This window comes from Brassica napus, chromosome C6 (assembly GCF_020379485.1).
Source record: "Brassica napus cultivar Da-Ae chromosome C6, Da-Ae, whole genome shotgun sequence".
Taxonomy (NCBI): domain Eukaryota; kingdom Viridiplantae; phylum Streptophyta; class Magnoliopsida; order Brassicales; family Brassicaceae; genus Brassica; species Brassica napus.
The window spans coordinates 43635723-43651601 of NC_063449.1; the positions used below are offsets into that span (position 1 = coordinate 43635723).

Below are 15879 nucleotides of genomic sequence, written 5' to 3' on the forward strand. Positions count from 1 at the left end.
ACGTCTGCAGTTTGAAGTGACGCTGGAATGTGCTTCACTTCTAACAACTTCATGGCAACTCTTTCCCGGACATAATGAAAGTCAACCTCAAAATGTTTTGTGCGTTTGTGAAACCTCGGATTCGCCGTAAGACAAACCGCCGAAAGATTATCACACAGAAGCAATGGAGTCACCCTCTGTTCCAATCCCATTATCTTCAGCAAATTTTGTAGCCAAGCAACTTCGGATGCAGCCATGGACATGGTGCGATACTCAGCCTCAGTTGATGATTTCGAGACTGTATCATGTCGTTTAGCCGACCAGGAAATGATATTACTCCCAAGAAATGTACAGAAACCTCCAGTTGATCTTCTGGTATCCTTGCAACCAGCCCAATCACTATCACTATAGCAAAGAAGTGTTGAGTCCGTGGACTTCTTGATGCTTATACCCATCTCAGTAGTACCTTTAACATATCTCAGGATACGCTTGAGTAAAACGAAGTCTGACATACTCGGCTGATGCATCTTTTGACAAATGTAGTTCACAGAAAACTGAAGATCAGGTCTTGTGAGTGTCAAATATTGCAGCTTCCCAGCAAGACTTCGAAAATAGCTTGGTTCCGGAAAAATCTCATCTTCTCCTTGAAGCTTATCTAGCTTGATCGGCAAAGGAGTTGGCATTGGAGCACTGTCTTGCATCCCTGCAGTTACCAGAAGATCTTGAGCATACTTGGACTGGTTCATAAACAGACCCTCTGCAGTGTGATGAACTTGAATACCAAGAAAGTAGTGTATGTCACCCATATCTTTCATACGAAATTCACCATTCAACTGTTCAAGCAAACGATCAATCAATGTGTTGTTGTTCCCTGTCAAGATCATATCATCAACGTATAGCAGGAGGTATATCACATCAGTTCCTTGATGATATATGAATAATGATGGATCAGGGAAGCTACACTGAAAACCAAACTTCAGAAGAAACAGACTGAACTTGTCAAACCATGCTCTTGGAGCTTGTTTAAGGCCATAGATTGCCTTCTTCAGTCGACACACATAGTCTGGCCTTGCTGGATCTTCATAACCCGGTGGTTGTATCATAAAGACTTTCTCCTTCAAGTCACCATGTAGGAATGCGTTCTGAACATCCAGTTGCTTAATCTTCCAAGACTTTGTAACCGCAACATGAAGCACAGTCCTGATGGTTGCTGTTCTTATAACTGGGCTAAATGTTTCTAAGAAGTCCACTCCTTCTTCTTGCTCATTTCCCTTTGCTACAAGCCTTGATCTGTACTTTAAGACAGTTCCATCTGCGTTTAGTTTGATCTTGTGAACCCAACGACATCCCAATGGATTCTGTCCTTCTTCTGGTGGAACCAACTCAAACGTTTCTGTCTCTTCCATATTCTCCATTTCTACATCCATCGCGGCAGTCCAGTTTTTATCCTTCAGCGCAGCTTTCAGAGACTTTGGTTCAACTGCATCTGACTTTACTGTAAATAAAGCATAGCGAGGGTTTGGCTTCAAAATTCCTGCTCGTGCTCTAGTAACCATAGTGTGGACCGGTGGAGCAGGAAAAGGTTCTTGAATCACAGGTGGAACTTGATCTTGATCATCATTACTAGCACTTGAAGATGAATCACTTGACTCAGTTGTGTGACTTTCATCTGCATTCAGTGGAGGCAGCTGAACCGGAGCAGAAACCTTCTTCTTCAAAGGAGGAACTTCTTCATCGGTATACACAACGTCTGACTCCTCCACATTGATAGCTGCTGTGACTGCAGTTTTTAACCAAGCACTTCTCAGAGGAGATGTTTGTTGATCATGACACTTGCTGTAGAGATCAGCAAACGGAAAAGAACTCTCATCGAAAAGAACATGACGACTTATATAGACCTTATCTGTAGGAGGATGATAACATCTATACCCTTTGTATTTCTCATTGTAGCCCAAAAACACACAGGGAAGAGATTTGGGATCAAGTTTATTCTTCATGTAAGGTCTCAAATAAGGAAAGCACTTGCACCCAAATACTCTTAGAGAAGTATAAACTGGAACCTGACCATGGAGCTGTTCATAGGGACTCTTGTTATCTTCTAGAACTGACGAGGGAAGAAGATTACCAAGGAACGTTGCAGTAAAGAAAGCCTCAAGCCATAGCTTTTGAGGTGCTTTACTGTGATACAACATTGTTAATCCAAGCTCAGTGATATGTCTATGCTTCCTCTCTGATAGACCGTTTTGCTGTGGCGTATGCGGACAAGACACGAGATGTTTAATACCACAACTGGACAGATGCGAAAGGAATTTGTTGTTAATGAACTCTCCCCCTCCATCAGACTGAAACTGTTTAATCTTCACCTGAAACTGATTCTCAACAAGTGTTTGAAACCGAAGAAACACTGAAAAGAAATCTGACTTCATCTTGAGTGGATAAAACCATGTGAACCTTGAATAATTGTCAACAAAAATCACATAATACTTGAATCCCTGAGAGGAAACTACAGGACTTGGACCCCAAAGATCACAGTGAAGCCTCTCTAAAGGTTTTGTAGAAACAGTTTCAGAAGGTAAAAATGGAAGTCTGCAACTCTTCCCTAGTTGACATGAATCACAAAACAACTGACAGTCTTTCTTATTCAAAACTATAGATTTATTTTTGGCCAGAAGTTGAAGAATATCCTTGTGAGGATGACCCAGCCTTTGATGCCAAACCCCATCACTTGTGACTTGCTGCCTTGAAGAGTAGAAAGCCTTAAACCGATTATCCTTCAACATGTAGAGATCCTTATGCCTTCTTCCTGCTGCTATCACTCGCTTTGTTTCCTTGTCCTTTACGCACACAGAGTCAGAATCAAAAGTAAACTCACATGGGTAATCTTTTGTGAGCTTTGAAACAGAGAGCAGTGACTTTGTTATAGTAGGACAGACTAACACATCTTTGAGAGGTAGAGTACCTTGGGGCGTGTGAATAGCAACTGAACCGACATGAGTGATAGGTAGATAATCACCATTACCTACAATGACTTGATCATTACCAAGATATGGCTCTGAAGATTGGAGCTGAGACTCATTGTTGGTAATGTGAGCTGAGGCAGCAGAGTCTGGAAACCACTCTTGTCCTGACTGTTGTTGTTGATCAGACAACCTGATTGTTGTGAAGGCGTTGTGAAGATTCTCCGGACTTTCATACTCCTGATCAAAACGATTGTAACACCTAGCAGCAGAGTGCCCATAGCGTCCACAGATTTGACATGTTGGTCTTGAGTTGTTGTTCGAACCACCTGTGAACTGCTGCTGAAAACCTCTACCACGAGTAGAGTAAGACTGAGAACCTCTTCCTCTGTATCCTCCTCTGTAAGTACCACTTCCACGACCACGGTTAGAATACCCACGACCAGCATGAAACGCCATATGAGGACTTGTCTCAGTAGGTTGACTCTGCGCTTGCAGCTTGTCATCAAAGTTGGTAAGCTTAAAGACTGCATCCTCAAAGCTTAACTCAGCCGTATCCATCGAATGTTCAATTACAGTGCAGATAGACTCATATTCTTTACCCAAACCTCCTAAAGCACCATAAATGACTTCTTGTTCTGACAAAGGACATCCTATAGAATCCAACTGATCGCAAATACTCTTCACATCACTAAGATACTGAGACATAGTATTGGAGCCTTTAGCCATACCTTGCAGTTTTCGTTGGAGATCAAGCTTCCTTGTAGCTGAAACCCGATTGTACTTCTTTCCAAGGCTGAACCAGACCTCCTGAGCAGAGTGAAGACCATAGACAGAGCGAAGCGCTTCTTCAGTCAGTGAACCAAACAGCCATGCCATGACAAGTTGATCCTTTTTAACCCACTTGCCAAACTCCGGGTTTGCCTGCTCCGTGACTTCATCGCCGTTACGGACAGTGACAGTAGGCGAAGGTCGAACAGAGCCACCATTGACGAACCCTAACAGAGATTGACTTGACAGAAAAGACTCAAACTGAGTTTTCCACAAAAGGTAGTTTGTGGAAGAGAGTTTGAGAGTAACACAGTGTGTGATACTCAGAGAAGGAGACGTGAACGGATCATTGTCTTCCATGCTCTGATACCATAAAGATCAGAGAGAAAAGCTTGAATGAAGAAGATAACTTTAACTTTACTTTTGTTATTCAACTTGATCCAACGTTACATCATCGTTTCCTATTTATATACAAGATAGATCTTATCCTCTTAGTTTGTCAGCATGTGACAGCACATGAGGTAAGGCATTCAAATCTGTTGGATGTACCGATGATGTGAGCTGGAGCCGTCGTACATCGAGAGCTCCTTTGAACGTTGAATGTTGACGACTTTACCGTTGGTGCTAAAGTAATGGGCTTCACCTTTGCTTCTTCATGCTGGGCTATCTCAGTCTGGCCCAGCTTGCTATTATCTTCCATATACAAAAATTGGGCATGTTTAAGACATTATGTGAATGTGTAAAAGGCAAAAAAAAAAGACGGGGAAGAAAAGTCAGAGATGAGGAAGGTGAGAAGGGAAAAGAGTACAGTGGGATAAATAAGATGAATCCATACAACAACTTGGCTATTTCAGATTCAGACACAATAACTTCTCCTCATAGACATTGATAGAGTGATGGAGAGAGGCTTTGTCTCTTTGTTGTCCCTACTATTTAAAGTCAACCAAGTCTCCTCTCGATCCCATAACTTCTCAATGTTTTGGGCATTTGGCAGGTAAATAAATTCAGAAAACATACTCACTATATTTTATAGCCATAAAAATAAGAAGATAAAAATACCTCATATATTAGTTCAATTTTTTTTTTGTAAAATTAAATATTTCAAGTGATAGTATCTTGGAAATACTGAGAACTTCTTAAAATGATTGTTTAGAAAGGCAATATTCAATAGAACCAGACCAGTGTATGTCCTTCAGTAGGCTATCGACCTACCGTTTTCTACTCATGTTTTTTTTTTGTAAACAACCGTTTTCTACTCATGTTCGATCTCCAATTGTAAGCTACCTCCAATGTAATCCAATTTTGTTTTTCTTCTCTCTTTTTTTGCCTACAGACCATTCTGTTTCCTCTATTTAACTAGTTTACTCACCAAACTTTGTGTTTGATATCCACTCTGTTATTAGTAATAAGTTTTTGTTTAGTTTTCCCCTATCTAAATAACCATCTATATTAAAATTATTTGCATGTAACAATTGTGAATCACTATATTTTACTGAGTGAAGAAATTCACTGTCCAAAATTCACATAATGAGCTGCAAAAATTAGGGGTAAAATGAATAAAAATAAGCCTGGTTAGTTAGGGTCGGATATCTCTGCTACTCTGTAATAGCTATTTTAATTTGCTATTCAGTCTGATTCTAAAATTGAATAACAGTAAGGTTATGAAGTTGACATTTTTACCAATATTCGTTAGGTACAAGAAAATTACAAATTTGTAAAAAAATTCACATGGATATTCACTTTGCTTTCGATATATACATATGTATAATAATTTAAAAAAAATCTGTGGAATATTATTTTGATGATATTATCAAATGGCTGAAGATACGGGAATCTAAGACTAGAGTTGAAGTAGAAGTAAAGAACAAGAGGAAAACAACAGAAGATACAACTCAAGTCCAAGAGATGCGTCAACATAGAACTAAAGACATCAAATATAAAACGCGTATCAATACAAATTCAACTCCAATTATTTTGCCATAACTTAAACGGCTAGGCATAATAAATAGATAGATATTTTGGAACTAATAGGACGCTACATGAGACCATCTCCTCCGCCTAGCTTTAGCCCGATATGAACCATGGTTTGTTACGGATGATTTAAATGATATCCTCTGCGGCGATGAAAAAGATGGAGGAGTAGTACGGCCTGAGAGGTCCTTTTCAGACATGAGGACATTCTTCTCAGAAGGCGACTTATTTGATTTACAGCATACGAGAGATCCGCTATCCTGGAGGGGAAAACGAGGCGATGATATCGTCCGCTGCAGACTGGATCGCGCAGCAGCAAACACGCACTGGGCGGAATGCTTTCCATCTGTAAGGAGTCAATACCTCGGGTTCGAGGGGTCGGATCATAAACCGCTAATATCTTTCTTTGATAAAGGCGGCAAAAGACGGAGAGAAATCTTTCGATACGACCGACGGCTCTGTAAAAACGATGATGCGAAGAAGGTGATCGAGGAAGCATGGGCTGGACAACCGAGAGTGTCGGTCATTGAGAAACTCGCCAACACCAGAAGTGCTATTTCAATCTGGAACCGCACACAACAACGCAACAGCCGGTTGGTAATTGAACAGAAGCAAAAGGAACTCAACGACGCCCTTTCAAAACCAGTGGAAGATCTGGTCCTGATCCAGGAGATCTCTTCTCAACTTAACTCAGCCTACCAGGCCGAAGAGGACTATTGGAAGCAAAGAAGCCGTTTGCTGTGGCTGAAGCTTGGTGACCGTAATAACGGTTTTTTTCATGCCATTACAAAGACTCGTAAAAGAAGGAATGCTTTCACTGTGCTTGAGAGAGATGATGGCCAGATGGTCTATAAAGAAGAGGAGATTATTCAAGTCATAGAGGAGTATTTTGAGAAGCTATTCACAACCAGTCCCGGCGAGAGAGCAGATACAGTCCGACGAGCTCTCCGTCCCATCATAACGGCGGAAGACAACACCATGCTTATAAGCATGCCCTCGGCAGCTGAGATTAAGGAGGCGGCTCTCTCTATTCATGCTGATAAAGCTCCCGGACCAGATGGTTTCTCCGCGGGCTTTTTCCACACTCATTGGGATAAGATTGGACCGAATATTGTCACTGAAATACAGAGTTTCTTCAGGGGAGAGCCGCTGCCAGAAGGGGTAAATCATACCCATATCCGTCTTATGCCAAAGATCACAAACCCGCAAAAGGTGTCGGACTTTCGCCCCATTGCGTTGTGCAACATCTATTATAAGATCTATTCCAAGTTGTTGACGAGACGTCTCCAACCGATTATGGAGAAGCTGATTTCTGAGAATCAGTCGGCTTTTGTTCCGGGTCGTGCTATTGGGGACAACGTCCTTATTACCCACGAGGTCCTACACTTCCTAAAAACATCTAAAGCGGAACAGCGATGTGCGATGGCAGTCAAGACGGACATGAGCAAAGCCTATGATCGGCTAGAATGGGATTTTATCGCGCTTGTGCTGGCTCGGTTGGGATTCCACCGAAACCTTATCAGCTTGATAATACAATGTATTTCATCAGTTACATACTCCTTCCTCATTAACGGCTTGCCTAGAGGGAAGGTAGTACCGAGCCGAGGGATTCGCCAAGGTGATCCCCTCTCTCCTTACATATTCATTATGTGTAGTGAAGTCCTCTCGGGATTATGTAACCGAGCTCAAGAAGAAGGATTAATCCAAGGGGTCAAAGTCGCGAGAGGATGTCCCCGGATTAACCACCTACTTTTTGCAGACGATACAATGTTCTTCCTCAATGCCTCAGCGGAAAACAGTGAGGCTCTACTGTCTATCTATTCCTCTCTCCCTACATATTCATTATGTGTAGTGAAGTCCTCTCGGGATTATGTAACCGAGCTCAAGAAGAAGGATTAATCCAAGGGGTCAAAGTCGCGAGAGGATGTCCCCGGATTAACCACCTACTTTTTGCAGACGATACAATGTTCTTCCTCAATGCCTCAGCGGAAAACAGTGAGGCTCTACTGTCTATCTTACGGAGTTACGAAGAAGCGTCTGGTCAATCGATCAATAGTGAAAAATCGGCGGTTACCTTCTCCCACCGTGCCCCGTTAGCGTTGAAAGACTCGATCAAGACAATCCTCAATATCCAAAAGGAAGGAGGCGTGGGAAAGTATCTTGGATTACCGGAGCACTTTGGCGGTCGGAAACGCGACCTCTTCTTCTCCATTGTCGACCGCATACAACAGAAAGCCCGAAGCTGGTCCACAAAGCTTCTCTCCTCAGCTGGCAAACTTGTCATGCTTCAGAGTGTTTTATCGGCCATTCTCTCCTTCTCCATGACATGTTTTAAGCTCCCCATGTCCTTATGTAAGCACTTCCCCTGCTGTCAAGAAATCACCGACTGGGAATGAGAGACTTCCTGAAATTTAACGACGCCCTGCTCGCCAAGATTGGATGGAGACTAATCAACAACCCGGCTAGCCTCTTGGGGAAAATCCTACAAGGGAAATATTTCCCAGACGGTGATTTCTTGACAGCAGGGGAAGCTTCTGTTATGTCACACAGTTGGAGAGGTGTTCTGATCGGCCGTGACCTGCTTACGAAAAACATCGGCTGGGTCATTGGCAATGGTCACTCTATTAGCATCTGGCGCGATCTATGGCTCAATCTGAGCAAACAAGAGAGCCCTATGGGCCCACCGACGGAACAGAGCGCTGGCCTAATGGTATCAGCCCTGGTCGATGCAAACTCGGGACAGTGGAACATAGACTTAATACAGCGACTGGTGCCGGAGTATGAAGAAAAGATCTTATGCTTGAAACCGAATGTTACTGGGATTCCAGACAAGCTAATCTGGTTGGGTACGAAATCCGGAGATTACACAACCAAATCTGGATACTTCTCCACCATCGATGAGGATGACGGAGTGGCTCCAACAGAAGTGGGTTTCAACTGGAGAAAAACTGTATGGAACTTAGACTGCGCCCCAAAAGTTAAACAATTTGCTTGGAAAGTCCTAAAAAGAGCCTTACCAGTTGGAGAGCGCCTTATTGAAAGACATATTGACGCCGATCCGAAGTGTAAAAGATGTGGCTGTAGCGAATCTATCACTCATCTCCTTTTCCACTGCGGGTTTGCTCAGAAGGTGTGGCTTCTAGCTCCCCTTAGAACCGACATGGACTTTAGAGGAATTATAGATTTAATGGCGGCATGGCCCTCTATCTGCAACCAAACTTGTCTACCCCCTTCGGGAATAACCTCAAAAGCGCTGGTTCCCTGGATCATCTGGTCGTTATGGAAGGCTAGGAACAAATTTGTTTTTGAGGGCTTCTCGCTTTCTCCGGAAGTTACCTTGTCGACTGCAATCAATCTATCACGTGAATGGAGTGTAAATGCGAAAATGGAGCTGGGAAGAGCACCAGCTCGTTGGTCTCAGGAGATATATGCTTCGAGTGGAGCTACAATCACCAGATCGGACGCGGCGTGGGTGTCGTCATCAAACTCTACAGGGCTAGGATGGACTCTCCTAACCTCACCGGAGATCAGGTCTTTTCAAAAACGCCTTGATTTCGTTGGATCCCCCCTGATGGCGGAGGGACTGGCGCTTAGGGAAGCTACCCTAACGTGTAGAAGATTGGAAATGCGATCGGTGCGCTTCGAGTCTGACTCTGCCCACCTAATTAAGTGCCTAAAAACTGAGATTGAAGTTGCAGAGTTGCATAGCATAGTGTCTGATATCCTTTCTATTGTTGCTGAATTTGAATCTGTTTCTTTTGGCTGGATTCCTAGGGAGAAGAACATGATTGCTGATGTTTTAGCAAAAAATGCTCAGCTTGTATTTGAACCGCTGGTAGTTGAGGATGGTATCAATGCTCCTAACTGACCTTTCTTCTATTTTAATGAAATATATGTGTTTCAAAAAAAAAAAAAATTTTTTTTTGTCAACTTTGGATTTTCTATAACTAACTCTATTATTTGAGTTCTTATGACTATGATTTGGTAAGAAGTTTGTGTTGTTTATGTGGACTGTGTCAGTTAAAGGTTTTGAATGGTTATACTAATGGTTGCTGATTTTATCTGTTAATAACCTTTTTTTTATTACTGTGATTTTTTTTCTGTGGGGCTTATTTGCCAAATAACAAAAAAAATGGAAAATTAGATTTTGGGAGAAAGAGTAGAGAAAGATAGGAAGAGAAAATAGGAAAGAGAGGGGGGGGGGGGGGGGGGGAGGAGTTTTTTTTGTTGTATATAGGGTGTTGGTGCAATTTCCCTTTTGAATGATTAGCAAAAAACAATTTTGACCACTAGCAGGTTATTCAGCTATGTTGAGTACATTCCTCAAACCTGAAATGTTCATATAGCACATCTTTTCAAAATTCATTTTCGTGGGTGCAATTTATGTGTGGTTAGTGAGTTTATTTGGAGTAAATATCTCAAAAATTCAGGTATATAGCACTTTTTCTCGTTACAAAATATTTTATTTTTCTGAAATGAGTTTGCGTTATTGTCGTGAATTGGTGCTTTGGCTACGCCGACATGTTGTGAACGTCGTTTCTATGGTCATATGACATGAGAATTGGTGCTCAAGTGCTTTGGCTAAACAATGTTTCATGAGTGCAATTTATATAAACTTTATGCATAGTAAATAACTTGTGATAAAATTAGACCCTGGATGGGTAGAAAAAGACAGCGTTAAGAGTTTGTCAAACAAGTGATCAAAGTCTATAAACATAGGTGCCGGGGGAGTCTACCTGAGACTACTTCCAGACAACTAGAATCCAAGAATTCAGTAATTAAATGCATTGAGCATTTTTTTTCAAGTCGCGTGTCCAGTTGAAAAGTGGAAAAATGTTTTCTGGAATTCTCGATTCTAAGGAAAGGTAAAATTTGGAAAGTAAGTAAAGTCGAAGCGATTAACCGGTGAGATAATCAATTCCAAGGAAGCCATGCCATTGCTGGGTCTACTCGTATAGAATTGTTTTGGAAAGTGTTTCCTAGGTTGAATCTTAGTAAGATATAATCCCAAGTATGAACATGTCGGGTATGAGAATGGGTTGATCTAAGGTGTGATCTGAGCAATGCTTCATCTATGACGTGATTGGAGCCTATTAGAGTTGATCCACGGCAACCACAAAATATGTCTTGACGATCCAAACAGGCCATTAATGAAATTTGCCTTGAAGGCTTGAACCATGTAGTATTAGGTGCCTTAAACTTCTGATTTTTTAGGCCTAACGTTGGCATACATGTATAACGTTTACCTGGCTAAACTACATAATTTATTTTTTGTTACATCGTTAAACTTTAGACATTTTTACTCGTACTCGATAGTTCAGTATTGTTTGTATCATTGTGTAGAATAAGTCAAGATATTTGTGAACCATGTGAATAAGTAGGACGCTGACAATCATGTATTTGTTCTTTTTTGGTATTTGCTTAAACAAAGCTTTGACTGTTTACCAAAGAAAATATAATTTTATTTAATTACCTTGTTTGTGGTCAAAATTCATCTTCTTTTTTTTGGTAAAAAATTAAATTTATTATATTCATCAAAAAGGAGTCATACATTCATCAGTTCTTTCTTTTCAGATTTTTTACTATTTAAGCGATTTATTATTCAAAATTAATTAATTAACTACCAATTTTAACCATAAAGTCTTCTCTCAATATTTATTTGTAGTCAAACTTAACTCAATTATAATTGCATTGTACCCACCAATGGAATATCGTAGAAAAATCTAGTCAAGTAAAATGAAATGTATTGAGATTAATAAATTTCGGAACTTTTTCGGATTTAAAAGGAAAAATAGAAGTGTCAAAGAAATTGAACTACGTCAAAGTCACTTGATTCAAGAAGAAGGAGAAACCAATTAAATTCCGTAAGAACAGAAAACAAATAAATAAAACAGGAAATAATGTCATCTAAATAACACGTGAACAGAAACTCATGCTAATTAATTTTCTTGACCGGAAAATATTCATCTCCAAGTTTTTAAAATAATTAAAAAAAATCACTCCTCCTTCCTCATTTAACTATAAATACAACACCATCCTCTCGTCTCCTTCGTCACCAAAAAAAAAACACAACCTTCTGTACCCAAAAAAAAAACAGAGAGAAAAGACAGAAAAACCAAAAAAAAGAAGAAAAAAGAAAAATAAACAAATTTTCTTTTATTTTTTTTTCTTCTATAACACTTACACTTTCTCTTGTTGTTTTGTATGAAAATGGGAGCTAAAGATACGGCGGCGCTAGAGACACAGTCTATCGAGGAAGATTTCGACCAGCCATCTCCTCTCCGTAAGATCATCTCCGTCGCTTCCATCGCCGCCGGTGTACAGTTCGGGTGGGCCCTGCAGCTCTCTCTCCTCACTCCTTACGTACAACTTCTCGGTATCCCTCACAAATGGTCCTCCCTCATCTGGCTATGCGGTCCCATCTCCGGCATGATTGTTCAACCTATCGTAGGTTACTACAGCGACAGGTGCACGTCGAGATTCGGTCGCCGTCGTCCTTTCATCGCCTCCGGAGCCGCCTTGGTCGCCGTCGCCGTGTTCTTGATCGGTTACGCCGCCGACATCGGGTACAAAATGGGTGACAAGCTCGAGCAAACGCCGAGGGTTCGAGCCATAGGGATCTTCGCTCTCGGGTTCTGGATCCTCGACGTTGCCAACAACACTCTTCAAGGACCTTGCCGCGCTTTTCTAGCCGACTTAGCCGCGGGAGACGCTAAAAGAACGCGAGTCGCAAACGCGGTTTTCTCCTTCTTTATGGCGGTTGGAAACGTTTTGGGGTACGCGGCTGGTTCCTACACGAACCTACACAAAATGTTCCCGTTCGCGATGACAAACGCTTGCGATATATACTGCGCGAATCTCAAGAGCTGTTTCTTCTTGTCCATCACGCTCCTCCTCATCGTCACCGTCACGTCTCTTTGGTACGTTAAAGATAAACAATGGTCTCCTCCGCAGGTTAACCCCGGTGAGGAGAACACTAAGACCGTTCCTTTCTTTGGAGAAATCTTTGGAGCGTTTAGAGTCATGGAACGTCCCATGTGGATGCTTTTGATCGTCACGGCTCTTAACTGGATCGCATGGTTCCCGTTTCTTTTGTTCGATACTGATTGGATGGGACGTGAAGTGTACGGTGGAAGTTCACAAGGAGACGATAGAATGAAGAAACTGTACAACGAAGGAGTACACTCTGGTGCGTTGGGACTTATGTTTAACTCTATTGTTCTTGGTTTCATGTCACTTGGTGTTGAGTGGATTGGTCGGAAAGTGGGTGGAGCTAAACGGCTTTGGGGCATTGTGAACTTCATTCTTGCTGTTGGTTTGGCCATGACGGTTCTTGTTACAAAGTTGGCGGCGGATTACCGGAAAATCGCCGGTCCTTATGCCGGACCGTCGCCCGGTATTAGAGCTGGAGCGTTGAGTCTATTTGCTGTTCTTGGTATCCCGTTGGCTGTAAGTATTTTTGTGTGTATATTAATTTAATTTTATGTTTTTGGCTAAATATAACTCAAATAATTCGTTTTTTTTTTACAGATTACTTTCAGTATTCCGTTTGCACTAGCCTCCATATTTTCAAGCAGTTCCGGCGCCGGCCAAGGTAATTTTTATAAATTTATTTACAAAATATATTAAAAAATCTCGTTAATTTAGAAATTTATTTGTCTGACAATGTGTGTGACCAGTTAAATAAGTTCAATCGTTTGAATTGAATAAAGTTACTGAGAAATATGTTTCCAACTTTATCCGTATCTAATTAAAATTTAGTTTTCATTGTAACTTGTTCAAAACCTTCTGGTTATAATAACTACAAGTCTACAAGTTTATCTATATACTCATTTAATTGGATTTATTAGCTTAGTGATACTATTGAGTATTGACATCTTTGTGTTATTCGTTCATGAATCTTTGACCCATGAATTTCATGTAATTTACCTGATATAGTTGAAACAAAAAAATTTCATTTCTCGAACTTAAATAATTAAAATTTGTTTGTTTTCTTCTTGTTTTTTACAGGGCTTTCTTTAGGAGTTCTAAATTTGGCGATCGTGATACCACAAATGATAGTATCACTAGGAGGAGGACCTTTCGACGCACTCTTTGGCGGTGGAAACCTACCGGCATTTGTACTGGGAGCAATCGCAGCGGCGATCAGTGGAGTATTAGCGTTTACCGTTTTACCTTCACCGCCTCCGGACGCACCTGCCTCTTCAGGAGCCATGGGATTCCATTAGTTTTACTTCTTATGTTTTAATTTTCTTATAAACCTCATCATCAAATACAGCACTATACTTCAAAATTGCAAAACCCAAAAAAATATAAAAAAATAATGCATAATAACCTTGGGTTGTCTGTATTTCACTCTTTCCGTTTAGTTTCTTGTTCTTGTTACCGATTATCAATTTAAAATAGATTTTGTTTTCTTTTTAATGTTTGTTTGATCGTTGGCAACTTGTGTCTGACTATGGTAAATAACTCTAGCATAAGAAATCAATCCTGATAATTAATTTTGTGACCATGCATTAAACATGAAGAAAAAGTTGCAATAGGTGTTATGATTTTCTAATCCCAAAAATAATTATCAAACTTAGCCAGTAACCATATAAATTACTACTAGTTCAGTCTGAAACAAATAACCGTTTTTATTTGTTTGATTATATCGAGCTTATTTTTCTTGACCCCAACAAGTTTATATACTCCTCCTGTTTTGATACATAAGTAGTTTTAGAAAAAAATGTTTATTTCATAACGTAAATTGTTTATATAATCCAAAACATCTATTGGTTGAATTTATGTATTAAATGCTATTTTTTCAAAAATAATTTTTTTTAATATTCACACTTTTAACTAAAACTAGTTACAAATAAGAATGGAGGGAGTATATACCTATTGGATAGCAAGAGCCGGAGCTATGAAAAAACATATGCAACTCTGTTAACCTGAAATGTTTGAAACACTGAAACTGGGCCTTTAAGGCCCTGCTCAACATGTGTATTAGGTGGGGAAACTGATAAACAAATGCTTGAATTCATAGAACATGGTGTTCGAAAAAAAAAAAAAAAAAAGAATTCATAGAACATAATTTGTCGGTGACATTCAAAAACCATTTATCAATTAAATGCAGACTAAACAGTAATGTGGCAACATCATTATCATTCGGGATTTTGCATAGACCTCTCAACATTAGGCCTAACACAGATCGGATATCCAGGCAATTTTAAGGTATCTGGATCCTTATCCGGCGGATCCATAATTTTATTATCCTTATTTAGATTCGGAGTTCTCAGATATCCGGGTGTCAGATATCCTTCTAAAAATTGTAATATCCGGCAGATTTCCGGATCCGGATTTAGATCCTAAAAATAAATAAAATAATAATAATAATATATATAAAATATTTAAAATAATTTAAAATAAAAATATATAATGTTTTTAATTATTTCTATGTATAATATTACAAAATTTACATAAAATTTACATATACTATTATAAAAATAAAAATATATTAAATAAAATTAGTTTATATATATATATTACTATTTTTGAAAAAGTTATTAATAAAACTTACGGATCCGGATATCCAGACTAAAAAATCAAGATATCCGTATCCGGATCCTGCTTTGACGAATCCAACATTTTATTATCCGGATCCGGATTCGGCCCCTCCGGATATCCGGATTTTCGGATCGGATCCGGATCGAATCTCGGATCGAATCTCGGATCGAATCTGGATCTCGGATAAAAGTCCCAGGCCTACTCAACATAAACTCTATCTGTATATATACATCAACACTTGTAACAAAACGATTACATAGACTCCTCTGGGCACAAAATCTATATTATCAGAAATTATAATATAGTGTAGTTAGGCTTAATTGAGGCGTATCTATATTAGTATATTGTAATCCAGGATTAGATTATCGTAGAAAGAAACATTGTATAGTGTATGTAGTTAGGCTTCAAAGTTTAAACCTAACTACGTTAGCTTAATTGGAAAAAAAAAACACTATAAGATAGAATAGAACGAGTAGTATGAACAAACTAATACTTTATTTGTTTCATTTTATTTTGTTGTTTTATACTTAAACATACAAATTAAAAAAAAACATTAAAAACTATATATTTACTAGATAAAAATATCATTACTAATACACATCAATACATTTTAATCAATAAAAAATAATTTAAAATATAAATTCAATAAATT

At 39.6% G+C, this 15879-nt stretch overlaps 2 protein-coding genes across 2 annotated transcripts; both read left to right on the top strand.

Annotated features, from left to right (window-relative positions):
• The first annotated feature begins 8070 nt into the window (after positions 1-8070).
• Positions 8071-9546, top strand: LOC106373752. Its single transcript, XM_013813886.1, has one exon. The coding sequence runs from the start codon at positions 8071-8073 to the stop codon at positions 9544-9546; it is 1476 nt and encodes a 491-aa protein (XP_013669340.1).
• A 2172-nt stretch (positions 9547-11718) lies between these two features.
• Positions 11719-14102, top strand: LOC106376807 (sucrose transport protein SUC1). Its single transcript, XM_013816933.3, has 3 exons — positions 11719-13127; positions 13209-13272; positions 13689-14102. The coding sequence occupies exons 1-3, from the start codon at positions 11883-11885 to the stop codon at positions 13904-13906; spliced, it is 1527 nt and encodes a 508-aa protein (XP_013672387.1). The 5' UTR covers positions 11719-11882; the 3' UTR covers positions 13907-14102.
• The last annotated feature ends 1777 nt before the right edge of the window (positions 14103-15879 follow it).

Coding starts and splice junctions, on each gene's coding strand:
- LOC106373752 (XM_013813886.1), top strand. CDS start 8,071: ATGAGAGACTTCCTGAAATTTAACGACGCCCTGCTCGCCAAGATTGGA.
- LOC106376807 (XM_013816933.3), top strand. CDS start 11,883: ATGAAAATGGGAGCTAAAGATACGGCGGCGCTAGAGACACAGTCTATC. Junction 13,128..13,208: donor TTCTTGGTATCCCGTTGGCT/GTAAGTATTTTT, acceptor TTTTTTTTACAG/ATTACTTTCAGTATTCCGTT. Junction 13,273..13,688: donor CAGTTCCGGCGCCGGCCAAG/GTAATTTTTATA, acceptor TGTTTTTTACAG/GGCTTTCTTTAGGAGTTCTA.